General features: G+C 45.1%; 1 protein-coding gene across 2 annotated transcripts in view; it reads right to left on the reverse strand.

Moving 5' to 3' along the window:
- Positions 1-27,284, reverse strand: part of LOC139566155 (low-density lipoprotein receptor-related protein 1B-like) — a 207,199-nt gene that overhangs the window by 106,965 nt on the left and 72,950 nt on the right. For both annotated transcript variants that reach the window (XM_071387119.1, XM_071387118.1), the window contains 21 exons: positions 26,955-27,144; positions 22,105-22,227; positions 21,688-21,840; positions 21,207-21,332; positions 19,908-20,024; positions 18,080-18,160; positions 16,587-16,751; positions 16,084-16,269; positions 12,617-12,817; positions 8,236-8,481; positions 7,186-7,383; positions 6,758-6,962; positions 6,382-6,546; positions 5,945-6,189; positions 4,871-5,002; positions 4,250-4,477; positions 3,812-3,986; positions 3,545-3,639; positions 3,198-3,347; positions 1,040-1,180; positions 145-270 (listed from right to left, as the gene is read on the reverse strand). In XM_071387119.1, coding sequence (XP_071243220.1) covers positions 145-270; positions 1,040-1,180; positions 3,198-3,347; positions 3,545-3,639; positions 3,812-3,986; positions 4,250-4,477; positions 4,871-5,002; positions 5,945-6,189; positions 6,382-6,546; positions 6,758-6,962; positions 7,186-7,383; positions 8,236-8,481; positions 12,617-12,817; positions 16,084-16,269; positions 16,587-16,751; positions 18,080-18,160; positions 19,908-20,024; positions 21,207-21,332; positions 21,688-21,840; positions 22,105-22,227; positions 26,955-27,144 — 3,448 coding nt within the window. The remainder of the gene's footprint in view (positions 1-144; positions 271-1,039; positions 1,181-3,197; positions 3,348-3,544; positions 3,640-3,811; positions 3,987-4,249; positions 4,478-4,870; positions 5,003-5,944; positions 6,190-6,381; positions 6,547-6,757; positions 6,963-7,185; positions 7,384-8,235; positions 8,482-12,616; positions 12,818-16,083; positions 16,270-16,586; positions 16,752-18,079; positions 18,161-19,907; positions 20,025-21,206; positions 21,333-21,687; positions 21,841-22,104; positions 22,228-26,954; positions 27,145-27,284) is intronic.

A 27,284-nucleotide genomic window follows, 5' to 3' on the forward strand; every position in this document is an offset into this window, starting at 1 on the left:
TCACATCAGGAAAGACCCTAGTCCGTCAAACACAAAAGAGCAACGCTCATAGACAACGCCAGATGTCAAAATCAGATTCACATCATGGTTTTCATATGGTGTGTTCCCTTTTCAGTGTACTCCCACGAGAAGCCGGCACAGTACCTTCACACCACATGCGATCGGACTTGAGGTTGTAGCCCACGGCACAGGAACAGCTCCGTGTGCTCTCTGATGTTGGGAAGCAGAGCTGAGAGCAGCCACCATTGTTCTCCTGACAAAGATTCCTCCCTGCACAGCAGTGGAACATTACAGTGTAAATTTAACACGTAGGCACGGTCATTGTGTATGCTTGTGTATTCATTCAGGAAACAGAGTAACGACACAGTAGGACAACATGCGTATTATTTAACTGAGCATTATGGGGGGGGGGGAAGCAGAGTTAGGCAGAGTACATCTGCATTGCATTACGTTCCCGATTATTTTCATGAGATTACAGTACTTCCACGAAAGCATGAGCACTTCCAGTGTGTGAGAGTGAGTGAGAGAGAGAGAGGACGAGAGCGAGAGAGACAGAAAGAGAGAGAGAGAGAGAGAGAGGGAGGGAGGAGAAGGGGAGAGAGAGAAGACTAATGAGACATGATCATACTCCCATGTGGTCTGTGTCAAAAAGATAAATGAAGTAGCTAATCGGTCAGAGGAAGTTTGAGGAGGAAGTTGAAAGATTTACATTTAAGACACCTTAATTGCCATTTTTAATACTAACAGAGATTGAGAGCCATCCTGATATTGGACGTGTCAATGACATGGATGGTACTGCCAATGACTGCTACACGGAATCCTTATTTCAATTAAGCTGTGTCTCAATGAAGAACCCTTATTTTTGGCGAGTTGGATTAAAAAAGGACAATTTCTTCTGAAACGTACATATACCAATAAAAAGCAGTGTTGGTTCATTCTCGAGAGAGGATCAAATCACTTAGCAATTTCTAGTCAAAAACATACAACAAAGTCTGACATGAGTGAAAGCATTGAGTAACAGTCATACTCGTTACATTACCTGTCTGGCTGTCTTCGTCATACATCTTCATATGAACAATCCCCGTGGTCTTGTTACGTAAAACCACCATGTCCAGCCCACCTCTCTTACTGACGGTCCCCAACTGGGCCAAGTTGTCATCGGCCCACCACAGCTTGGCACCTGAAGACAGAAAATCAATGATTGTTCATGACTGAATTGACAAGTATATTGATCAATCAGAGCTATTCAAAAGACCATGAATACTGTACAGTAGCAATAGTTGTCTATGCTGTCTCTGCGAGTAACCCTTCAATCAAAAGCTAACGGCCCATGTGTTCATAAATAGTAGGCTATACACAAAGCACTAAAAATATCACTGGACCCAAATAACACGTTGAATGATCGCTTTCCTAGGAACTGTAACATACAATTGTAACTGAATTGAATACATTCTAGTAACGGTATAATACTGTATTATCCATAAGGTGTGTATAGCTCTCACTGTACAGTATTCCCTTGCTGATAAATACAGTAGGCCGGGGCTGACTCCTGGGATGCTCGTAGAAGAAGGGACAAGGAGGGAGCTGTGTAAAGGAGGACTTTCAGATTTCTTCCTCTGAGAATCGGGTGATACGAGAGAGACAGGATCTTAAGTTCATTCCCCTACCCATAAATCTTAGGGGCACAGGTCCAGGGAGGAAACAGAGGAACTGGGCCATGTGACATATTTTTTCTTATAATATAAGCCAGTGTACTGTACTTGCACCCTTGACCGAAAATAAATTCAAATGTTTATGCATGAGCCCAGTTCCAGCAAACAGGCAACGCTGAGGAACAGTCAGCCCGCCACAAAGGACATCGGACAGCGGCTCAGCAGTCAGAAACCCTGTGAAGCAAGACCAATCCTGGGCCTGTAGATAGGGAACTTAACTTTCTCTTCTCTTACAGTACAATGGGCTTAAGCCAGACCATTCTTGGCTTTTGGCCTGCTGGACTACAGCTATCGACAAAGAACAGAATCTCCTCCAATGACGGGAGGATTGGAGAGCGTACAAAAAGACGGCGTGTTAAAACCACAGAGAAAAGATGGTCAAAACACACGAAACACATAGTGTAACCATGGTTACATGCTTACACTATGGTTAAAACACAAGATAGGATTTGTATAAACAGCAGTCCCTCTGCCGGTGAATTACATCAAAATCAAACAGTATCCCCAACAGAATTACGGCAGACCATACTGTAGATAGATAGATAGTACTTTAATATCCCAGAGGCTATTTCAATATCCCAAGCAGATAAGAGAGGTACTCTAAATTAAGGAATCATAACAAAACCAGAGCGAGAAGCTCATCAATAATGATGTTTCTCCCCTGTCTAACTCCCTGCAGGGTTACTCATGGGGAATAACCACTACAATATTAAATAGTACGATATTAAACAAATTAATACAACCATCTAATCGATACGAAAAATAATTATTCCACCCTGTTAATAGTATCATGAACCTTCTTGTAGAGCGTGGAGAGAAACTCCCCCTCAATGATCTGTACTATTAAAACATAATAGATGTACAGTATTAATACAATCACCATTACAGCTATAAGTAAACCTGGAACAGACAGTCAGTGAGCAGGATGGATAGAAAGCCCAGGTTGCCCATCTCTAAGTCAGAGAGCCTGGTTACTGTTTTCTGTTTCTGTAGCGTGAGGCAGCTCTGTCGCCCATCACTGTAGAGGCCAAACAAGTGCTAGTGAAGCCAGAGAAAGTTCCATAATGTATTCTGTCTGGATGAAGCATCTTATCAGATGGGATGCAATTTTAAACATGAATTGGAATAGTTTCAGAGACAGACATAAACAGAAATTGGGAAATGGCAAATAATACAATGCAAGAAGACAGCAAAGGTTCATCACTGTCAAAACCCCTTTTACTCATGTACTCCAGAAAAAAACAACCCTAAATCACTGGACTAGTACAAAATTCAATTTGGGCAGAAAATACCTTTATGAGCTGGAAGAGCACAACATATTTATATCAGGCACTTTCTAAGACAAAAGAATACGCACAGAGTCTCAGGGTAGTAGTGCTCATCCATAGAACCATGCTCTTAAAAGCAAAACTGATCCTAGACCAGCACTCTTACTCTGAGAGTCTTTATGAACACGGGCCCGTGCTCTGAGCTCTCGCCACTCACCCATAACAGCTAGGGCCGTGGCTTTAAGCAGCTCTTTCTTCATGGTCTCCAGCACTTCCAGACCACTACCGTCCAGACTACACCTGTTGATGGTGCCGTTGCCTCCACTGATCCAATACAGCTTGTCTGATGTGTAGTCTATCGACAGGCCTAGAAGAGACATCATCGATTAGAGTTACGATTGGCGTATTATTGGGTTGCTGCTCTACCAATCATCTCACTCAATATTGCAACATCGTTTGTTACCGGATAGTCGTACTACTGTTGTCGTGCAATATAAAATTGCAGAAGAGAACTGGTACTGGCCACTAAATGTGGATGTTTTGTATTGTGCATGTGACATTTACCAACTGGCTCTCTCTGGTTCTGTTGAATGATCTTGCTGTTGCTTCCATCCATGTTGGCCACGTTGATTGTGTTGCCATCTGTCCAATACATTTTCCTGGAAGGTAAAAACTCAATAGGAAAACAATATTTTGCATACAGAACACCAACACAAAAGTGCCTAATTTATCATATCATGTAACTAGCATTCATTTGACTATATCTTGTTATACCTAATCAATATCAGACATTGAACTGTATGTAAGTACATACAAAAAATCGAATCTTACCCTTTAGACGGATGTACAGTAAGACACTTGGGCTTCTCAATCCCGTGAACCACAGAGGTTTTCAGGGACCCGTCTAGCCTCGCCACGTTGATCTGTGTCTCGTCGCTTTCCGAACTAATCCAGTACAGATTCCTGGAGAGCCAGTCCAGGGCCAGCCCTCTTACATTAACAATACCTGCAAAAAAAATCATATGCAGAAGACAACATCAATACGGTCACGTTCATCTCATCAATAAAGTCATGTACGGAGTCTGTCGCTTGAACAACTTGACAGGTACACTATGAATATTAGAACGGGTACCTATGAAAAGGGCGTCAAACGGACGCAAAACAGTGTAACAGTCTGAGAATACATTTCACAACAAACATTTTGTTTCGTTACATAAGTGTCAGAAAACCTCAACGTTTCAGAACACGGAGGTGAACATCTTTCTCTACCTCCGGATATGATCGTCTCTATTGCGGTTCCGTTGATGGAGGACCGTTTGATGGTTTGTGTTTTGACGTCAGCCCAGTAGATTCGTTCCTCTGATGCGTCGTAGTCCACTGCTGTGACCTCATCTATGTCTGGGACCGTCAGGGCTGTGATCAGGTTCAGGTAAGGGTTGTCAATGTCCACGCCACGGATCTCGGTTCGCCTCACATACAGGAGGAATCTCTTCAGTGCTGTTGAAGGACAAGAGAAAACTGGACGTTGACATTGCTTCGTGTAGCCTGCTTTCAAAGCTCAGAATCAAGCAGGTGTTATTGGTGGCCTTGCTATTCAACACTCAAACCACCAGAGAGAATTTGAAATTCCATGCTCTTTCAATGTCATTGTAGTGTGAATATGATCACAGTCTTGTCAGACACCTTCTTCACTTTTCTTCTCAAAACAGCAGAAACCTGCTGTGTTTTGAAATGACTCACTTTTGAGGGACATGCACTGTAGTGTATGAATGTGGAGGATTGTATGAATGAATGAACGGCTAGATAGGTAGATGGCGCGATGGCTGGACGGAGAGACTGATGTAAGGACAGACGGACTGACAAACGGATGAAGGGGTGAGGTTCACTCACTGAAGCAGGTAAAGTTGTCTGCAGATATCTTCATGAGGTGCGGGCAGGCACAGGACGCGGTGCGGTTGTAGTTGATAAGGCACAGATGGGAGCAGGGTCCACGGCCGCCATTCGCCTCGCAGGGATTTGAGGCTATCGCCGAGAGAGGGGGAGAGGAGGGGAAGTTGTTCAATAGTCAACAAAATGTGGTTTCACTAATCAACTAGAGTGGTTTATTTGAATACAGGATTCTGATACTCTTGGAAGGAAACGTATTTGATTTGTGAAAGGCAGAGTCCTGTAAATTAACCCTACTGCCAAAAGTCCAGACAGAGAAAATGAAGCCAAATGAACCAATTCATGGGTTGCATGTTTAGTCACAATATCGGTTTGAACGTTCATTTTTGGACTGATGCCCGACTAAGCATTCTACTCAATGCATCGTCAATCAGCGCCGATGAAGATTTCATCAAAAGTGTACTACAGTGGCTTGGAAATACAATGACATCCAAAAGGAGACAAATAATTAGTATGACATCTTTTGTTATCATTTTAAGTTGCCAGATTGACTTTAGATGCTGTATAATGTTAGCTAGCTAGCTAAGATTGAGGAGAGGCCAACAGATTTTAGCTAGCTAACATTAGCATTGATAGCTATTTTTGACAAACTTTTGCAAGCTAATGACAACTTTGCCATCGGTCTAAAGTAAATTTGACGACATGATAACGCTGGCAAAGTTGTTTCCTACTAAATATTTGACTACTTTAGCAACGTCATCGTATTTCCAGGCACTATAGTGTAATTTAGACTAAACAGTAGCCTCCGTCCAGAATGACGTTAATCACCATTTTAGGACGACACTATGGCACTTTCTTATCTCTCAAGAGAACTTTGGATATAGAAAGTGAAAAGTATTTTGTGAGACACAGATATAACAACAAATTTAAAACGCAACCATACAATAACTGATTAATTATGACCCAAGTAAACAAAACTCTTCAACCTGTCCAGCTGAGAAGGTTGTCTTTAATTCAAAACATCCACTCTCTTTTCAACCTTGTCATCTTAACGTTTGAGACAGTGCGGTAGCCTACCTTGTGGTTGTCTGCTGGGATGGTATATCTGAAGGTCAAATGGCTGGGCGCTGGTTTTCTGGATGACTGTCACATTGGCCCCTGTCCACTTGTTAGCCCTAGCCAGAGTGTTGGTCCTCCAGTCAGTCCAGTAGACACTACCTCCGTAGAGACAGACAGCGAAGGGATGTGACAGGTACTCATGTCCTTTCAGAATCTCTATCACACCAGTCCCATCGTACAGAGCAGAGAATATGGCATCAGACCTGTTGAGATGAAGATAGATGTTTGTCTATTGGAATCATTTGCTTCCACCAGCAGGGTTGGGGTGAATTCCAACTCAATTCAGCCAATTCAGGAAATCCTCATCTAAATTGGAATTTCAGTTGACTTCCTGAATTGAAATAGAATTGATGGGGAATTGACCCTACATAGACAGGTACAGGCATATAACCCACCTGGCATCGGTCCACACGACCCTCTTCTCCATAAGGTCCAGAGTAAGACCATTAGGCCAGGCTCCTATCTCCATGTCTCTGAAGACAATATGGCGTCCTCCTCCGCTCATAGAAGCAGCCTCGATCCGAGGGAAGGTGGCATCCCAGTCTGTCCAGAAAATAATTCTAAACCACAAAAGAATCAAATAAGAATAATCATCCATGTGAAATGGATTAAGGATTATTCAGAATCAAATCAACCTCACCCTAAGGTCATTCATATCAAACCAAGATTTTGTAAGAAATGCATATCCTTGTTAAAGAGTACACTCACTCACTCACTCACTCACTCACTCACTCACTCACTCACTCACTCACTCACTCAGAGATAACTAACCCCAGCTCAGGATCCAGAGCGATGGCTCGTGGGTGCTCCATCCCTCCGGCGATCAGTGTGGTCCGGAGCTTCCCGTTTAGCTTGGCCACCTCTATCTGATCTAAGTTGCTGTCGATCCAATACAGGTTCCCTGCTATCCAATCAACAGCCAGACCCTCCGGAGTAGCCAATCCATGTTGGACCACCACTTCAATCCCTGTCACACCTGTAAGGAACCAATAACAGTAAAGGACCAACACACTAACACATAAGAGGATGTGCTGAAACACAGGTAAACTAGGCTTTGGTTTAGGAAGTCTTCAGTGGAGTTGAGAGGAGAACTAAATATAGCCAATACAACACTTTCCCCATGACCTCAATTAAACATCAACAACTCAGCTTAACCAAAAATAAAAACAAATGTCCAACCAAATTCTATGTGTTCCTACCAGCAGAGTCTAGCAGCTTCCCTCTGTATATCTTATCCTCAACCACATCGGTCCAGTAGAGTCGACTCTGATTGAAGTGGAAGTCTAAGGCGATCGTGTTCCTCAAACCAGGAACTAGAAGGCTGTAGTCTTGCCTGTGGAGATCTATCCTCCTGATCTCATGGCGGATGGAGAAGATGATGAAGGCCTCAAAGGGATCTGAGGAAGGAAACAAGTCAAGAAATACATTTTTGATAATAAATATTGCATACTAATACAGATTCTCACACAAATACATAAAATAACTGTCATGTTTGTTTTCTAGAATAGCAACTCATGTTCGTTTATTTTGTGAATACGGTTATATTGAAATCAATAATTATGAAATAGATCGTCATTTCATTAATGAAGTTGTCTTTCATTTTCATATCACATTATCTCGTTTAGCTCATCTTGTCATAAAATGAGTACAGAAACCTTTGGAGGATTCTTCTCCAACCGACAGTGTAACATTTTAGATGGAAAAAAACGAGCGTATTCAATACAATTACCAGATGTTACTTTATATAACTGGGAGACATTGATGAAGAGAAAAAAGCCTATAAAGCCACAGGTGTATAAATGGCCAATATTCAAATGGGTACTGATTCTTCCAAAGGTATTTAACTACTATATAAATGGAATGTCCCAAATAACTGCTTTAGAATTTGGAATAGAATATACAGTATTAACATAACCAATTTATCACATTGCTTTTTATATGTGGATTCATGGCACAAGGGTAAGGCTGTCCCATAGAATAGAATAATATATGCCATTTAGCAAATGCTTTTCATCCAAAGTGACATACAGTAACGCGTGCATACATTTTACTTATGGGTGCTCCCAGCAGGTCAAACCCACGACCCTTGACATTGCAAGCGCTATGCTCTACTGACTGAGACACACAGGTACACAGAAATAGAATCGGAATTCTCGTTTCTATGTGCGGTCCTTGGGCAGTTCCACGGAGCGCAGGTACGTGTCAGAGAAACTTATCAGCCATGTCACACAGAGCTTAACACCAGCTACCTGTACTCTGGCAGCTGTCCCCATCTAGTTCCAGCCTCCAGCCTGGGTAGCAGGAACACTTGACGGTTGCTTTGTACTGCTCACACACTTGGCTGCACTTGAGGTGTCTGGAGCAGTAGTCCAGGGTCTGGCACGTCCTGTTGTCTGGGCTTAGACTGAGCCCCGGCGGGCAGGAACACGCCACGCCCCTCCCAGGAGCCACTGCACACTGGTGGCTACAGCCGCCGTTGCCCAAAATGCAATCGGCTGAGAGAAGGAGACGAAGAAAGGTGATGAGAGGTGAGCAGATTGATTCCGGGAACACAGACAGGTGTATGGAAGGAAAGTCAGAGAGTAGTGACGAATGGAGACCGATGTACCGCACGTCCTTGTCGACTAGTGACATAGCAGCACTGTAGAAACTATTACACTCAACGGAACGACTTGATTAGTGTAGTGTCAACAACGCAGCCACTGCCAGCTAGCCTACAAAGTCAACAACGCAGCCACTGCCAGCTAGCCTACTTCAGCAGTACTGTATCATTTTAATCATTTTAGTCAATAAGATTCTTGCTACGTAAGCTTAACTTTCTGAACATTCGAGACGTGTAGTCCACTTGTCATTCCAATCTCCTTTGCATTAGCGTAGCCTCTTCTGTAGCCTGTCAACTATGTGTCTGTCTATCCCTGTTCTCTCCTCTCTGCACAGACCATACAAACGCTCCACACCGCGTGGCCGCGGCCACCCTAATCTGGTGGTCCCAGCGCGCACGACCCACGTGGAGTTCCAGGTCTCCGGTAGCCTCTGGAACTGCCGATCTGCGGCCAACAAGGCAGAGTTCATCTCAGCCTATGCCTCCCTCCAGTCCCTCGACTTCTTGGCACTGACGGAAACATGGATCACCACAGATAACACTGCTACTCCTACTGCTCTCTCTTCGTCCGCCCACGTGTTCTCGCACACCCCGAGAGCTTCTGGTCAGCGGGGTGGTGGCACCGGGATCCTCATCTCTCCCAAGTGGTCATTCTCTCTTTCTCCCCTTACCCATCTGTCTATCGCCTCCTTTGAATTCCATGCTGTCACAGTTACCAGCCCTTTCAAGCTTAACATCCTTATCATTTATCGCCCTCCAGGTTCCCTCGGAGAGTTCATCAATGAGCTTGATGCCTTGATAAGCTCCTTTCCTGAGGACGGCTCACCTCTCACAGTTCTGGGCGACTTTAACCTCCCCACGTCTACCTTTGACTCATTCCTCTCTGCCTCCTTCTTTCCACTCCTCTCCTCTTTTGACCTCACCCTCTCACCTTCCCCCCCTACTCACAAGGCAGGCAATACGCTCGACCTCATCTTTACTAGATGCTGTTCTTCCACTAACCTCATTGCAACTCCCCTCCAAGTCTCCGACCACTACCTTGTATCCTTTTCCCTCTCGCTCTCATCCAACACTTCCCACACTGCCCCTACTCGGATGGTATCGCGCCGTCCCAACCTTCGCTCTCTCTCCCCCGCTACTCTCTCCTCTTCCATCCTATCATCCCTTCCCTCTGCTCAAACCTTCTCCAACCTATCTCCTGATTCTGCCTCCTCAACCCTCCTCTCCTCCCTTTCTGCATCCTTTGACTCTCTCTGTCCCCTATCCTCCAGGCCGGCTCGGTCCTCCCCTCCCGCTCCGTGGCTCGACGACTCATTGCGAGCTCACAGAACAGGGCTCCGGGCAGCCGAGCGGAAATGGAGGAAAACTCGCCTCCCTGCGGACCTGGCATCCTTTCACTCCCTCCTCTCTACATTTTCCTCTTCTGTCTCTGCTGCTAAAGCCACTTTCTACCACTCTAAATTCCAAGCATCTGCCTCTAACCCTAGGAAGCTCTTTGCCACCTTCTCCTCCCTCCTGAATCCTCCTCCCCCCCCCCCCCCCCCTCCTCCCTCTCTGCGGATGACTTCGTCAACCATTTTGAAAAGAAGGTCGACGACATCCGATCCTCGTTTGCTAAGTCAAACGACACCGCTGGTTCTGCTCACACTGCCCTACCCTGTGCTCTGACCTCTTTCTCCCCTCTCTCTCCAGATGAAATCTCGCGTCTTGTGACGGCCGGCCGCCCAACAACCTGCCCGCTTGACCCTATCCCCTCCTCTCTTCTCCAGACCATTTCCGGAGACCTTCTCCCTTACCTCACCTCGCTCATCAACTCATCCCTGACCGCTGGCTACGTCCCTTCCGTCTTCAAGAGAGCGAGAGTTGCACCCCTTCTGAAAAAACCTACACTCGATCCCTCCGATGTCAACAACTACAGACCAGTATCCCTTCTTTCTTTTCTCTCCAAAACTCTTGAACGTGCCGTCCTTGGCCAGCTCTCCCGCTATCTCTCTCAGAATGACCTTCTTGATCCAAATCAGTCAGGTTTCAAGACTAGTCATTCAACTGAGACTGCTCTTCTCTGTATCACGGAGGCGCTCCGCACTGCTAAAGCTAACTCTCTCTCCTCTGCTCTCATCCTTCTAGACCTATCGGCTGCCTTCGATACTGTGAACCATCAGATCCTCCTCTCCACCCTCTCCGAGTTGGGCATCTCCGGCGCGGCCCACGCTTGGATTGCGTCCTACCTGACAGGTCGCTCCTACCAGGTGGCGTGGCGAGAATCTGTCTCCTCACCACGTGCTCTCACCACTGGTGTCCCCCAGGGCTCTGTTCTAGGCCCTCTCCTATTCTCGCTATACACCAAGTCACTTGGCTCTGTCATAACCTCACATGGTCTCTCCTATCATTGCTATGCAGACGACACACAACTAATCTTCTCCTTTCCCCCTTCTGATGACCAGGTGGCGAATCGCATCTCTGCATGTCTGGCAGACATATCAGTGTGGATGACGGATCACCACCTCAAGCTGAACCTCGGCAAGACGGAGCTGCTCTTCCTCCCGGGGAGGGACTGCCCGTTCCATGATCTCGCCATCACGGTTGACAACTCCATTGTGTCCTCCTCCCAGAGCGCTAAGAACCTTGGCGTGATCCTGGACAACACCCTGTCGTTCTCAACTAACATCAAGGCGGTGGCCCGTTCCTGTAGGTTCATGCTCTACAACATCCGCAGAGTACGACCCTGCCTCATACAGGAAGCGGCGCAGGTCCTAATCCAGGCACTTGTCATCTCCCGTCTGGATTACTGCAACTCGCTGTTGGCTGGGCTCCCTGCCTGTGCCATTAAACCCCTACAACTCATCCAGAACGCCGCAGCCCGTCTGGTGTTCAACCTTCCCAAGTTCTCTCACGTCACCCCGCTCCTCCGCTCTCTCCACTGGCTTCCAGTTGAAGCTCGCATCCGCTACAAGACCATGGTGCTTGCCTACGGAGCTGTGAGGGGAACGGCACCTCAGTACCTCCAGGCTCTGATCAGGCCCTACACCCAAACAAGGGCACTGCGTTCATCCACCTCTGGCCTGCTCGCCTCCCTACCACTGAGGAAGTACAGTTCCCGCTCAGCCCATTCAAAACTGTTCGCTGCTCTGGCCCCCCAATGGTGGAACAAACTCCCTCACGACGCCAGGACAGCGGAGTCAATCACCACCTTCCGGAGACACCTGAAACCCCACCTCTTTAAGGAATACCTAGGATAGGATAAAGTAATCCTTCTCACCCCCCCCCCCCCCTTAAAAGATTTAGATGCACTATTGTAAAGTGGCTGTTCCACTGGATGTCATAAGGTGAATGCACCAATTTGTAAGTCGCTCTGGATAAGAGCGTCTGCTAAATGACTTAAATGTAAATGTAAATAGGGGCTCAATACCCCGCAAGAAAGTGAACACAGCTTTCCTGTCATATCTGTCTCGCATCTTTTTTTCTATGGACAAAGTGTCATGGACAAAGTGGTAATCCCTGGGCAGGTCATTCATGTGAACATAAGGTATTCATCTGGCCTAACCCCATTGCCTAAGCCTGACCCCACTGCTACGATCATCTAGCCCATGTGGTCCAAACAAAAGGATTGTCTCTGTTCTAAAACATAATCCCCCTTCACTATTAATATGTCTCCTCTGTCTCTTCCCTGCCGTCTTTGGAGTGTTTCCAGAGAAAACTAAGGATCTTGGTCAGCAAGAGTTATATCCTCTCCAGCCTCAACAGCTTGTTCCCCCCGAGTTTCTCCCTGAGTTCAGCGGGGAATAAGAGGACAGATGGACGATGCCAAAGCAAGCACTGCTGCTGATTTACAACAGCTCAACACTGTCTGTCAACATACATTCGCTGGTCGGGCTAGAAGGAGGAAGACAAAGAAAATATAGAGTTAAGTGGAAAAAAAATTGAACGATATTTAATAATGAATTGAAGTGGGGACCAAGAGAATTGACTCAAGTGAGAGAAATAGGACCAAGAGAATTGGTTAGAAGTGGTTTGAACAAAGGTCATACCACAGAAGTGTCCCTCGTCAGAATGGTCAGAGCAGTCGTATCTCCCGTTGCAGATGCTGTCAGGAGGCAGGCAGACAGAGGTGTCGTTGGCACAGGGGTATCTGGGAGGTTTACAGGGCGATATCGCACAGCTTTCCTCATCGGACAGATCCTCACAGTCATAGTCCCCGTCACACACCCAGCTCTTACTGATACACTTGCCTGTGAGGGGAGAAATGGAGAGAGATGAGGTGATGAAAATTGCAAAAATCGAAATAATTTTGTCCTTATAAGAGATATTGTGAATGATAACAAACCCACATTTCAACTCTAAGTACAAAAATAAGAATTGATTGTCCATTTTCTTGGAGAGAACAGAAACTATCAGAGAATAAACTGGTGAGAAAATGGTCATAGTGATACCTAAGCCTAAATTGTCAATACCATCGAATGAAGCAATTCTGCTGATTCTAGGTAGTTGGTCAAATGCTTCAAAAGTGACTGGAAATAGAAGCTTTTAGAAACAATTGCAGGAAATAGGAAGCAATTATTGGAAGCAGCGAGGTAAAAAGCACAGTCTCAGAGGAATCCTGAAAAGCTGAGGAATAAAAGCGCTTTAGGCATCAGAAGAAAGTAAAGTGGATGGTGCTAGCAGAGAGGCAGCCCACCTCAGCTTTAATCTGTGGTATTGATGAGGAAACCCTGGAATAAATCCTGTTTACGTGGCTTGCAACAAGGCCTAATGAAAGGCTATGTCTTTGTCCCAAATGGCACCCTATTCCCTGTATTGTGCACTAGTTTTGACCAGGGCCCATATGGCTCTGGTTAAAAGTAGTGCACTGTATAGGGAATAGGGTGCCATTTGGGATGCCGCCAATATATTTTTAAAGGCTCCTATATATTTTCAAAGGCTATACTTTGTCAGCCTCAGCGTAAGGCAGTCAGCTTAGTCTGGACAGACACAGTGAATACAGATCAGAGCTGAGTCTGCCAATTATTTCAATTCAAACAACAGTGTGTTGATCTATCGTCGGAGGTATGTTCTTTCTGTTCGCTTTAATTTGGGAGTGTTTTACAAAATACTGCAATTCCAATCGGGCATCCTAATGAAGCTGTTTCAGAATCCACGCTGAGGGATCTTTTTTTAACAAGCCTAACGCAATGGTCAATCTTAGCGCTGGCGGTAATCCGTTATAGCCTAGTTCGTTAAATAGCCTGCTCTTGAACATTTTTGCATTTCACACTGTACTATTTGAGTTGCTTCAATATGAAAATACATTGTTAAACATTTTCTATAGAATTCACACAGATATAGGGGCTAGCCCTACTGTAAATTGTAGTCTGGACATGGACATGCCAAACGTAGTCAATAAACTAGATAAAATTAACTAGGCTATTAATAAGCCCTGAAAAGACAGTGCATAATCAAATTTGAATGAAAACAAAACAACCTGTTTTAAATAGGCTATGTCTAAATACAGTCATACAGTTACAGGTACCATAATTGCTCCCCGTGGGCGTATAATACAGACAAGGTAACTTAGACGGTTTTGCGCATATCTAAACTTTTCACAGGAGCTGGATAAAGATCCAATATAAAGAGAAAGGGGGAATATTTGGCTCCTGTCAATTGTATCGTGGCTCATGTGCGAAGAAGATTCTCCCCAAAAATTGCAGTTGATATGGCATTATTGAATAGTTTGGAGGAGCGCGCCTCTTCGGTAATCGGACGAGAGGCGCTCTTTGAAAATGGTGATGGAAAGCCAACTGAAAAAGCGAAATGAAGTATGCAGGTATGTGAATTGTGAATGATGAAAAAGCATGAGGGCAAAAACCTCCAAAATACTTTTAAGCACTCTCAGTAGACCATTTTATTTATTTATTGAATTTTTTACCCCCACTTTTCTCCCCAATTTCGTGGTATCCAATTGTTAGTAGTTACTATCTTGTCTCATCGCTACAACTCCCGTACGGGCTCGGGAGAGACGAAGGTCGAAAGCCCTGCGTCCTCCGAAACACAACCCAACCAAGCCGCACTGCTTCTTAACACAGCGCGCATCCAACCCTCATCGCGCACCAACGTGTCGGAGGAAACACCGTGCACCTGGCGACCTTGGTTGGCGTGCACTGCGCCCAGCCCGCCACAGGAGTCGCTGGTGCGCGATGAGACAAGGATATCCCTACCGGCCAAACCCTCCCTAACCCCGACGACGCTAGGCCAATTGTGCGTCGCCCCACGGACCTCCCAGCCGCGGCCGGCTGCGACAGAGACTGGGCGCGAACCCAGAGTCTCTGGTGGCACAGCTAGCGCTGCGATGCAGTGCCCTAGACCACTGCTCAGTAGACCATTTAAACCCCTTTATTCATAGGCTAGTTAGATAATGGCTGGGATAAAAATATGCACCTATGCGACGCTGTTAAACCAGCCTAGATTAAGGGGAGGGTAGGCTATGCTTGGTTTTTAATCAAATTAAACGTAATAGGGGGGAACCAATTGCTTTTTACGTTTCTAAATACGAGATTCACCGGCCAAAATGGCATGTCTCTTCCATTGGCACTGGGCTTCATGGCTGGATAGGCTGTGCTTCCTCTCTCCAAAGCCTTGCCATTATCAACTGTGTTACCGTTAAGACCTGCTTTTTGTGCATCTTAAAACTCCTCGTGACATTTCATTGAATTTTGCATGGTAAGTGAATGATGTGTATTAAGCCTTTTAACAGCATGAGATCAGTGAACTAAGCTGGAGGCTTTTCTCATGTGAATTCTCCACTTTAAGACCAGTGATATATAATGCAGTGCACCGTACAGGTGATTCATATCAACTCCACTGAACTATTGGCCCAATAATATGAGCAACTTACATTGGGAGATCTGCAACTCCGAGGCCGATTTGATTTACCACAACCATGTGGAACTGTTTAAGGAGTCACATAAAGTATCCCAAATATTCCTATCCTACTGGCATGGCTACACGATAAAGCATCTATAAGATGCCCTGCAGGTAGCATAAAAGCCATGAAAGGCTCTCTGGCTTTTTCCTCGCCATTGTGTGTGAATTCTAACCCTGTAGGCTTATATCAGCTTACCCAATGTGTGCCTGTACACCAAGGACACAAATTAAGACCATTTTAAGGGTAATAACCAGAGAAACATTCATTTGATTTATGTCTAACGGTAATAACTGAGAGGTTGACGTTAAAAACATGGCCGCCCCGGGTTCATTTTGGGGGCAGAGTGTACAGTCCTGTATGCAGAGTACACACGGTACACAAAACATCTGGAGAGGTAGCTGCAGTACCTGAGCTTTTACAGGTGAGCTTTTTGTGTAGGTCACAGTAGCTACAGTCCAGATGACACCTTGATGAAAGCCGTGTAGCTTTCTACAGTTAAACGTGGGTATTTAATGATACAGTACGCACTGCATCAGAGCCACAGAGTACGCAGCGTTTCTTTTCTAAAGTGTTTTCACAGTAGCTTGAGTACTGTACCTGACGTTTGACAGGTGAACTTTGCGTGCGGGTCACACATTCTGCTGGTGCCTTCACAGTCTGCCTCGTCACTCCCGTCCTCGCAGTCCTTGTCCCCGTCACACCTCCAGCGCTCGGGGATACAGGTGCCACCGTCGTCCCGGCAATGGAACTCATCTCCGCTGCAGTCATCAGCTAATACCGAGGCTATAGGAGACAGAGGTTCAGAGAGATAAACAGACATTTACAAATACAGAGTTCAGGTAGGGCTACGCACTTCAGCAAATAAAGACCTTCTTTCTTGGGTAAGGGCTATTTTTACAAGGACGGATATTGTACATCTCAAACCCATATTCCTAACCGCATCCCCTGAAGTGTGATGAATAGCATCCCCATTTCAAAGACTATATTGAGCATATTCTCTGACTACATTACACTTTCACAGATCTAAGACTTGAATCCGAAGGGTGTGATTCCCGTAAGGCAGATAGAAGAATGAGAAGTTAGTGTGTTTTTCCTCTCACCTGTCCCAGTGCAGGTGGTGTTCTCGTCACTGTTGTCCCCACAGTCATCGTCCCCATCACAGGCCCAGTGGTCAGGGATACACTTCCCACTGGCACACTGGAATTGGGCACTGGAACAGGCATGGACACAACCCACCTCGTCACTACCATCCCCACAGTCATCATCTGGGTGAGGTGGAAAGGGAGAGGGGGAAAGGATGGGGAGATGGGAAAAGGATGGAAGACAGGGGGAAAGGATGGGGAGAGGGGGAAAGGAGGGGGACAAGGGAAAACGAGGGGGAGAAGGAGAAGATATGGAGGAGAAGGGAAAAGATGGGGAAAGGATGGAAGAGACAGGGAACGGACGTAAGAGAGGGGGAACGGACAAAAGAGAGGGGGAACAGACAGAAGAGAGGGGGAACGGACGGAAGAGAGGGGGAACGGACAGAAGACAGGGGGAACGGACGGAAGAGAGGGGGAACGGACGTAAGAGCGGGGGAACGGACGGAAGAGGGGGGGAACGGACGGAAGAGAGGGGGAACGGATAGAAGAGAGGGGGAACGGACGGAAGAGAGGGGGAATAGACGGAAGAGAGGGGGAACGGATGGAAGAGAGGGAGAACGGACGTAAGAGAGGGGGAACGGACGGAAGAGAGGGGGAATAGACAGAAGAGAGGGGGAACGGATGGAAGAGGGAGAACGGACGGAAGAGAGAGGGAATGGACGGAAGAGAGGGGGAACGGACAGAAGAGAGGGGGAACGGAAGGAGAGAGGGGGAACAGACGGAAGAGAGGGGGAACGGATGGAAGAGAGGGGGAACGGACGGAAGAGAGGGGGAATAGACGGAAGAGAGGGGGAACGGACGGAAGAGAGGGGGAATAGACGGAAGAGAGGGGGAACGGATGGAAGAGAGGGAGAACGTACAGAAAAGAGGGGGAACGGACAGAAGAGAGGGGAAACGGACGGAGAGAGGGGGAATAGATGGAAGAGAGGGGTAACGGATGGAAGAGAGGGAGAACGGATGGAAGAGAGAGGGAATGGACGGAAGAAAGGGGGAACAGACGGAAGAGAGGGGGAACGGACGGAGAGGGGGGGACGGAAGGAGAGGGGGAATAGACGGAAGAGAGGGGGAACGGACAGAAGAGAGGGGGAACAGACGGAAGAGAGGGGGAATAGACGGAAGAGAGGGGGAACGGACGGAGAGAGGGGGAATGGACGGACGAGAGGGGGAAAGGACAGAAGGGAGATTAAGAAACAGTGTGAGTGTCACAGCGTGGTTCAGAGAAGGTGAAATGTGTTCATCCAGCAAGCTGCTTCTTGAGAGTGCAGTTCCATCCCATGGCATTTTCCCAGTAAGGAAAACTGGTTGAAATGATGTTGTTACAACCAGATTACAACCAATTCTGGTTGTACACTGGTTGTTGTAATGACGCCATTTCAAATCAGGCAGTTTTTCCCAATGAGGTAGAAAATTGAACTGTAAAAAGAGAGTGTTCACCGAAAAATGCCACTCACCTGAGTCACAGTGCCATTTCACACTAACACACCTTCCATTGGAACAGCTGAACTGTGTGAGGGGCTCACATGTGGCGAAATCTGTTAAGAAAGAAAGAAGAAAAAATTGTGTTATTGCTGTAATTTTTTCTAACAAAGCACTTTTGATGACAGGAATTGATCAATTACGACTGTCCAGAATCACATAGGCCAGTAACTTACACACCGCGTGCACTGAAAACCTCTGAAACAGTGTGGGTGAACATCTATTATTATTACACATTAGATACAGGAGACATTGGCACAGTTATGTGAGTTGGCATCGCCTTTGAATTCTGAAGTTACAAACATTGGAGTGCGCATTTACGGAAGATTTAAGGAAGCCAAGCAGAAACTGTAATTACTGTGAACACTGTCTGTCTCTGTTTGTACTTGTGAAGCGGTTCCTGAGTAGCGCCAGAGGTAACAGAAAAGTAGAATTCACAGCTATGTTTTCTAACAGAAGGTTCAAATTGTTCTCGCTGATTGTTTTGCAGACTGTGTCCTACTGCCTGTTACTTTTCCCTCTTATCTAAAGCTAGCGTAGAAGGTGATATCAGATCACATTACTTTGGTTTGACAACTCTGTGGTGATTGTGATACACAGTAATTGTAGGTGTATCCTCGCCAGAAGAGGGTGTATTTACATTGTGGGATACCTGACCTGGGAAAGGGTCGTTTGGGGTTCATGGGCATGTGTCGTGGCTTCTTTGAACCTGTTTGAACTTGCATTTGTGTCTTCGGCTGACATGTTCAACCTCTCCCTGACCCAGTCTGTAATACCTACATGTTTCAAGCAGATCACCATAGCCCCTGTGCCGAAGAACGCCAAGGTAACACGCCAAAATGACTACGACCCCGTAGCACTCACATCTGTAGCCATGAAATGCTTTGAAAGGGGCTGGTCCTGGCCTACTTCAACACCGTCAGCAGTTTCACAGCTCATTTCCTGCACATCAATACATTTCACCATACGATGGCGAGAAAGGTTTCCCGTTTTGAATATGATATCTGAGTGAGAGTGACTAACTAAATCCATGGGGTTCCTCCGGTCTGTAATTTGACCATGATCACTACAAGTTTAGATAGCTGGTCCCTAGACTAACTTACCAACATAAAAATATTAGCCCGACATGGCTAACTGTGTGACTGTCAGTGACTGACATAACAAGAGAAACACTGCTGATGCATACAAACAAATTTCAAAATGGCGTCTTGTGTACTAACTCTCAACAGTAAGGAGGGCGGGGGGGGAGTTGCCAATCCCTGATCTACATCTTTGAAAGCCCATGCATGCTATTGTTTCAGAGAAGGAAGACATAATTATCCCTCTCATGACAGGGAGAGTCCCAGCTATTTCATATTTTCAATATTAAAAGCCTTTCTCTCCATCTCCATGTCGAGTTGTCTGCTCCAGAGGTTGTCAGAACACGCCCAGAGGGTAGCCTACATGCTACATTGAATTAACATGATGGGTAGGTCAAATACAAGGCGTACAATGGAACGATATAATGCAAAGATAGAAAAAGTCTCAAAAACATTGCGAAGGATTTCTGAAATGTTAGGCTAAATGTCGATATCATTTCGATTTAAGTCAACCTATCCAAGTGGAAGGAACCAAAGGAGGGAAACCCATTGATTTGTCATGGCTGGAGTGTTAAGAAAATGCCCAGGCAAACATATCACGAAGAATGTCTTGTCCAATGGACTGCTTCATTCTAAGTAGTACGCCAGTATGAATATCTCAACACAGCTGTGACTTCATTTAATTTGATTGAACCTTTTAATGGAAACTTGTCCAGAAGCTCACCACATGAGGCGATCTCATCAGAGTGGTCCCCACAGTCGTCATCCCTGTCACAGCGCCAGGACTCTGGGATACATCTCCCGTTCTCACAGGAGAACTGGTCCGCTCGGCATGATCCCGCTGAAAACATTAATAGCAATAATAAAATAGCATTTTATAACATTATTTTACCACACCGAAGTTCCCATTAGAAAAGCTACGTTTTTCTATTCTATTATTCAACAGTTCTATAGTGCTTTTCATTACCAGTATGGTCTTAATAAGTACTTAAATCAAAAAGTGCATTGACTAGGCCTAGCCTATTTCAGTGAGTGAATCCACACCATTATAGTACGGGACGTTTTTAAGTAATGTCTGATCTTTTACATTTACTGTTCATGTCCTGTAACATTTGATTCCACATAGAGAGCCAGCAGGCCATGTGTTTTGCATATATTTTCTTTTTATTTAACCTTTTTTTAACTAGGCAAGTCCGTCAAGAACAAATCCTTATTTACAATGACGGCCTACTCAGGCTAAACTCTAACTCGGACGACGTTGGGCCAATCACGGCAAGTTGTGATACAGCCTGGAATTGAACCAGGGTCTGTAGTGACGCCTCTTGCACTGAGATGCAGTGCCCTAGACTGCTGCGCCACTCGGGAGCCCTTTAGAGCTAAAACATCTGGACATGGTTTCTCCGTGACTGGTCGTCCTAGAGAATTGGCTCGCAGTAATCTACTCACAGTAATCTATTTATTCACAGAGATCAAAAAGTGAACGTAAAAAAAACGTGAAACCAGGATATCACTCATATAAATCGCCATTTTCTTTCTTATGGAATCATCCTATCCGTGTTCAGGATCGGCATTGTGTCAACATCTGGCAACTGAAACAACTTGATAAGGATAAAGTGAAACAAAAACATTTCTCATCTACATCCCCTAACAAAACCCCCAGGTCCCCCAGAGGAGGTGTGCATATCCTGGTCAAGTCTTCTGGATGGAGAAGATGATGAATTATCCCAGTATATAGATACATTCATGATGTGCAGTAGCACAGAGGCCATTGGGGATCTTTGACATTCGCGTCCCTCACCAACACGGGAAATCACGCAGTAGTGCATGTTTAAGTCTGGTAAGGGTTGTCTTCTCTCTGAGTATTCTCCAATGGCCTCTGGTCTGACAGAGCCTCTCCCAAATGACTATCTTGTTGGAGAAACTTGGAGATCACTTAAGTTTGTTCTACAACATGGAATCTGGCGGCCGCATCCTGGTCCATATGAGCTAGATGAGCCTCTAAGTAGAGCAGACAGCGGCATACCAGAGCAGGTGAAGTTGGACTCGTCCTCGTTGTTCCCACAGTCGTTGGTCCCGTCACAGAGCCACCTCTTGGGGATGCAGCGGTTGTTCAGACACTTGAACTGATCCGCAGGGCAACTACGATTATCTGTAATGACGGGCAAAATTGCATTGATATTTAGTCTTTGACGTAAACTGTCACGTAATCATATTAATGTGTTCATTATTTGTTACTTTTATTTCTTATTTTTCTTTAGGTATTTTTCTTAAAACGGCATTGTTGTTTAAGGGCTTGTAAGTAAGCATTTCACTGTAAGGTCTACACCTGTTGTAGCTAGAAAGCATGACAGAAAAAGTCAGCCTAGCAATTTCAGTCTTGCATAGCTGATGTATGTTGTTAATTTCAACTTAATACATATTTTGGGGGAATCAGTCTCTGGGACATGTCCTATTCTCCATAAATGCAAAATGATATGTTTTCTAACACGCAGAATAAAACCTACAGCAGATGTGCGGTTCCTCATCACTTCCGTCCAAACAGTCATCGTCCCCATCACATTTCCAGGAGGCCTGGACACAACGCTGGTTCCTACACTGGAACTCTTCAATCCCACATCTCTGTGGCTCCCCATGGTCCCCTGAATCTCCCAATGTGGCTGCAAGCACACACACACACACACAAATCCACTTGCTGGCTCACCTTCACACTCCGCAGAACATATTTCTCAAAAGAGCCACAACTGATGAAACATTTATTTGATGTTATATGCTGGCATTGAAAATCAGTACTGGCATATTGAGTTCTACATGGCCATATCTTAACTGCTGTCATTATTCCTATTGATTGCCTTGGTCATAGATGTGGAGCGTCAGGCTGAACGGGCCTTGTTTGAGATAAGAGTGTATTTGACAGGGCTTACAGGAGCAGGTGAGGTTATTCGTGTCCAGGTACTGGTTGTCAGCGCAGGCACACACTCTGCTACCGGGAATGGCCAGACACAGGCTACCGCAGCCACCATTATTAACCCCACACGCATTGTCACCTAAAGATCAATTAGATAAACCAAAGTAGGCTAAATCCGATCATTTTTTTTTTGCAGCTGCAGCCTTTATAGTGCAACATATTAGGAAGACAATAACATAACTCAAAACTGTAACACTAACATATATATATATAATCCTAGTTACAATGATGCTATTATAACAAATAGTATATTCAAAACGTTCATAGATTAAAGCGGCTTAATGTCTGTATTCCTATCCGCATGCCAGTCAGGAGCGACTGTTTACATGACTCGGCCAAAGGCAGAATCATCCAGACACCGCTGCTATAAAAAGTCGAGAGCGACAACATCAGATGAAAACGGAACACTGTGTCTGACGGATCATTTGACATCCTCCCTTGATGTCGATGAAACTGTATTTGGAGAGGTAGGGATATGAAGAGTGGTAAAAAAGGCTGAGGTAAAAGAAGGCATATGAACACGTTGTAAAGGCTGAGGTGGGTGGCACCCAGCTGAGTTCAGCGTTTCTTTCGAGGTAGTGAGAGACAGTACAGGCAGGTGCATCAATGTGCCAACCAATGACTGTTATCATGACAACCCCCGTGCAGCTGAGTCTGAAAACATGGCCTGGGGCTACTATAAGTAGCTGTTAAAGGATTATAGTCGGTGTCCATTTGAGGACAGTCTCAGCTTCAATTCTCATTGAATCAATCATTGGTCTCTCTCTTTGTTCATGACTCGTCCTCAGTGGCTATGAGAGGTTTGGTTGTAAGAGAGGGGTCGCACCAGACATACTAAAATATGCCTGACCCCCTACTGTTAGGAGCCTGAGTGGCGGAGTTGAGGCATATAAAATATGCTAAGGCCAGACAAAATTGATTCACTGTTGAACGGATTTTCTCCCAAGAAAAGTGAGGCGAGCGAGCGAAAACATGCACAATTAGAAGCATCAATCTACATAGAGCAAGCGTGACTAAATTCAAGTCCAGTAACTTTGTTCACCTCATCCTCCTTCGATTGTCTCGTCTGGCTGCCACGAAAAGCCCACACCTGCGGATCTGCGCAAAGTGTGTGCGTGCCACTGCCGCTGGACACGCTAGCTGTTCTCGGCGGCGCATCATCACTTCAAACGCATTCCGTCGTGGTGTTATCGGTTGGCCTACTACTACTGGTAGTACCGGTAAAATGTAAGTTATGAATCGCAAATACAGCTGACACACTTCGATTTCCTCAATAATTTTGACTTCAATTTGGTTGTCCAAAATACTATCAGCTTGCACTGCGTCTTTGCTGATGAATGCCCTGATCTCTGGCCAGTCAATTGGTAAAATTACATTGTTTCGTCTATTACTCGCTTCTAATAGATCTGAAAATGATGCAATAACCATGAATTTAACCGACTGTTTGTTTATAATGAGGGACGTCCCACGTTTAACCTGGACACATAAATAGTAGGAATTTGTGCCGGCTTCAGCCATGACTGTATGAGAGAGAAATGAAACATCTGCACGTCGCCTGCAGGCTTGAGCGTGTGTGTTTCACTGTCCAATCCGAAGCTTGAACATGATCTGAGGGTGTGATCTGAGGCTGTTCGGTCTCTTGGGCATCAACTTGGGAAAGACACGAGGGAGAGCGGTAGTGATGGTCATTCCGGCTCTTTTCAGTGAGCCGACTAGTTCGGCTCAGTACACCAAAAAGAGCCGGCTCTTTTGGCTCCTAAACGGATCTTGAAAAAAAAAGATGTTTTGTATTTTTTCAAGTCAAACAGTTTGCGATAGTTTGACTATGATTGGTGTTAAAATAGTTCTAATTAAATCATTAAATGAAATCATACTCTACCTCAACCACAATGTATTTAAAAATGCATTAGTTTGTTATGAAAAAGAAGGCTATTACACATGTGCATTTAAAGTATAGATTTTTAATGTATTTAAACAAAGTGCATATAAATGTACCAATTCAAAACGAATACAATCTGAACAACATAATAATAGAATATTGCACCATATCAAAGGAAAATAAATAACAATGTGCAAAACTGCAGAATCCCACTTAAAACATTAAACTGGTCCCTCTTTTCTCTCTCTTCTTTATTGCCATGTTATAACCTGCAGCACACAGCAATGCTGACCATATTTTGCTTTTATGAGAGATTTGCATTCAGAAATGCAAGCTGCCTCACTTTCGAGGGGCTGACGCGGTTTCTTCTCTCAGAAATTATTTGTCCCGTTTTCGAGAAGACCCTCTCAGAGGGAACGGATGTGGCCCCTATGCAGATCTTTGGAGAAGGGGCTCCTCCAAATAGGATTTGACCTCCATTATGGCATCTGCTGAGGGATTCCTTCGTGCTGCATCCCCAGTTGCTCTCTCGTCAAAAAGCATCCAAACAGCAGACGTTTGTGGCACTACTGCTGGTGCTTCTGCTCCATCTGACCCCTCTTCTTCCTGTTGCCCTGGTGCCTGAGCCAGCTGACTGCTGGGGCTGTCCCTCCCTGCTGCTGAGGCTAACTTCTTAAACCTGGGGTCAAGTGCAGCGGTTTCTGATAGCACGTGATTATATTCCATTTCTGTCCTTTTATGAACATAGGGTGTCCATCAACTCTGTCACATGTCCTGTGGTTACATTTGCTTCTCTCTGGCGGCTGGCTGTGATTCACTGCAGACCCTTACACAGGAGTATCATTTTTGAGGCTGTCACATAGCTGAAAAGAGAGAACAGTAACTTATTAGTTCAGGTTCATGTTTTGTCTACTGATACTACATTCTCATCTACTGCTCATATACATATATAATACTGGATTGAATAATGATGTAGTAATAACTACTTACTGTACCTCTCTCCGCTGATCTCCACAGTGACCTGCTCAAAGGGTTCCAGGACTCTGCACACCTCCTCCACCACCTCCCATTCCTCTTGTGTCAGAGCATCAACAGGTGCATTGACAATGGCCAGGGTAGAGATGATGGCATCCTTTGACTCAAGAAACCGCTTCAACTTATAAAATGTTGAATTCCACCTTGTAGTGCAGTCTTGTTTAGGCCTCAGCTCAGTCATCCCCATCTGGTGTTGTGTAGACTTCAGTTTTTCAGCACCTACTGTGCTCCTGTGGAAGTATTCCACAGCTGCTTTCACTTTGTCCACAGTGGGCTTCATCACCTTCAGAGCATCTCTTACAATCAATGGATGATGGGTCCATTTGAACATTTTCATGGCTTTGGTTATGTTAGCTTTATTGTCGCTAACACAACAGACCACTTTTCCATCTACTTGCCATTCTCTGGCCACTCTCAACAGTTCCTCTGCCAAGTTCTCCGAGGTGTGTCTGTCGCTGAACTCAAAGCAGTCCAGAAGACAGCTAGACATCGAAAAATCTTCAATGAATTGACATGTAACCGACATGTAAGAAGTGGTTACCCTTGATGTCCAGCAGTCAGTGGTAAGGCAAACTGCAGTAGCTTTCTGGACTCTTTCCCGCAGTGAAGCCTTTGTGCTCTCATGCAGTTGTGGAATAAGTGATTTTGAAAGGGTTTTCCTGCTTGGAATTGTGTACGTTGGATTTAGACTATTGCTATAATTTCTAAAACCTCTGTCCTCCATGATCGAAAATGTCTGGAAATCGGTGGCAATCATTTTAGCCAATGCAATATCAATTTGTCCTTGTTTTGCTACAGACAGACTTTGGCATAAACTGGTCCATAGAAGACTGCGTTGCTGTGGGTCGCGGAGTAGACCTACTTGACTGAGTGGATACATCTCCTCGTGTGGAGGTGCTGGCTCCACCACTATCACTAGCAGGCCCGCTAGTTTCTCCAAGCTCCACTACAGCTAGCTTCACAGTTGGGTTCACAGTTTGCATATGCCGGTGTAGGTTGTGTGTAGAACCGTCTTTATATGAGATTTTGTTTTGGCTAATTCTACACTGTGCTCTAACATTGTCTACATTATTAAAATGCATCCAAATGCTACTGTCCTTCCGACTCATTTTCCAGCTGTTGTTTTCACAGCTGTCCTTCCTCTCTCTCCTCGGCTGCTAAGTGTGTGACTGTGAGTGAGTTGGCTCGGCCCTCCCTCACGCATCTTTGGTTCATTGGTTGACACTGCGTGTCTGATTGACAGGAACATTTAGGTCTTATTTTATTTATTTTTTCATTCTTTGAATTAGTTCATTCTATTCATTTAAAACTTTTGATTATTCATATAGTATTTTTTAAAATATTTTTATAAATAGATTCGGCTCTTCTGATATGCGAGCCGACTCCCAATGTTCACCTACAAGAGCCGGCTCTTAGAGCCGACCCGTTCGCGAACGACCCATCACTAGAGAGCGGACAGTGCATTATAAGCAAAGAGACGCATATATTGGCCAAAAAAATAACACCAGATATTTTTTTTACGGTGTGTGGAGAAAAGTGAGGCGGTGCATCCGTTAAACAGTCATTCAACTTTGTCCGGCCTAAAAGGGAAAAATCAAAAGAGAATCTTCTGATGTATTAACTGTCATGCATTTCAACCCCCCTGGCTGGAGCAAAGTCCAAGTTTAGTACTTCTGCCAGTGTTGTAATTTCATCAAAGGTCCTCTCAGTTCACCATCTCATCAGGTTTGATATACTGAAAAAACTGGTTTCACAGGGTTGAAAGTCACAGGGATCCTGTACATAATGATTATATCCCCTAGTCTCTGATATATTTATATTACAAAAAGTGAGCCAGTCTTGTATTGAAATAGTTTTAGTGCATGACAATGATAGTGTGATCGTGTATTTACCTTGCTGCCTTTGAGCATCGTACACAGACAGCCCAAAAAGAGGGGCTTTCTCGCTTCTCATCAGAGCAACCTGCCCTGACTGCAAGTCCAGTTGGAAAATAGAGGCGTTCATGTAATCTGTCCAGAAAACAGAATTCTGGTGCAGGGAAATTCCAAAAGGATGGTTTAATTCTTTGCCGTTATACACCACCTTTGGATAGAAGAAACAAAGAACATGTTAGACAATAATTCACAGTTAAAAGTGACTTTTTTGATGGAGTCATGTATTTGCAACCATACAAATGTTGAAAATAAATGTACATATTCAATTGTTACTATGCATATTTGTTG

This window comes from Salvelinus alpinus, chromosome 38 (genome assembly GCF_045679555.1).
Source record: "Salvelinus alpinus chromosome 38, SLU_Salpinus.1, whole genome shotgun sequence".
Lineage (NCBI taxonomy): Eukaryota > Metazoa > Chordata > Actinopteri > Salmoniformes > Salmonidae > Salvelinus > Salvelinus alpinus.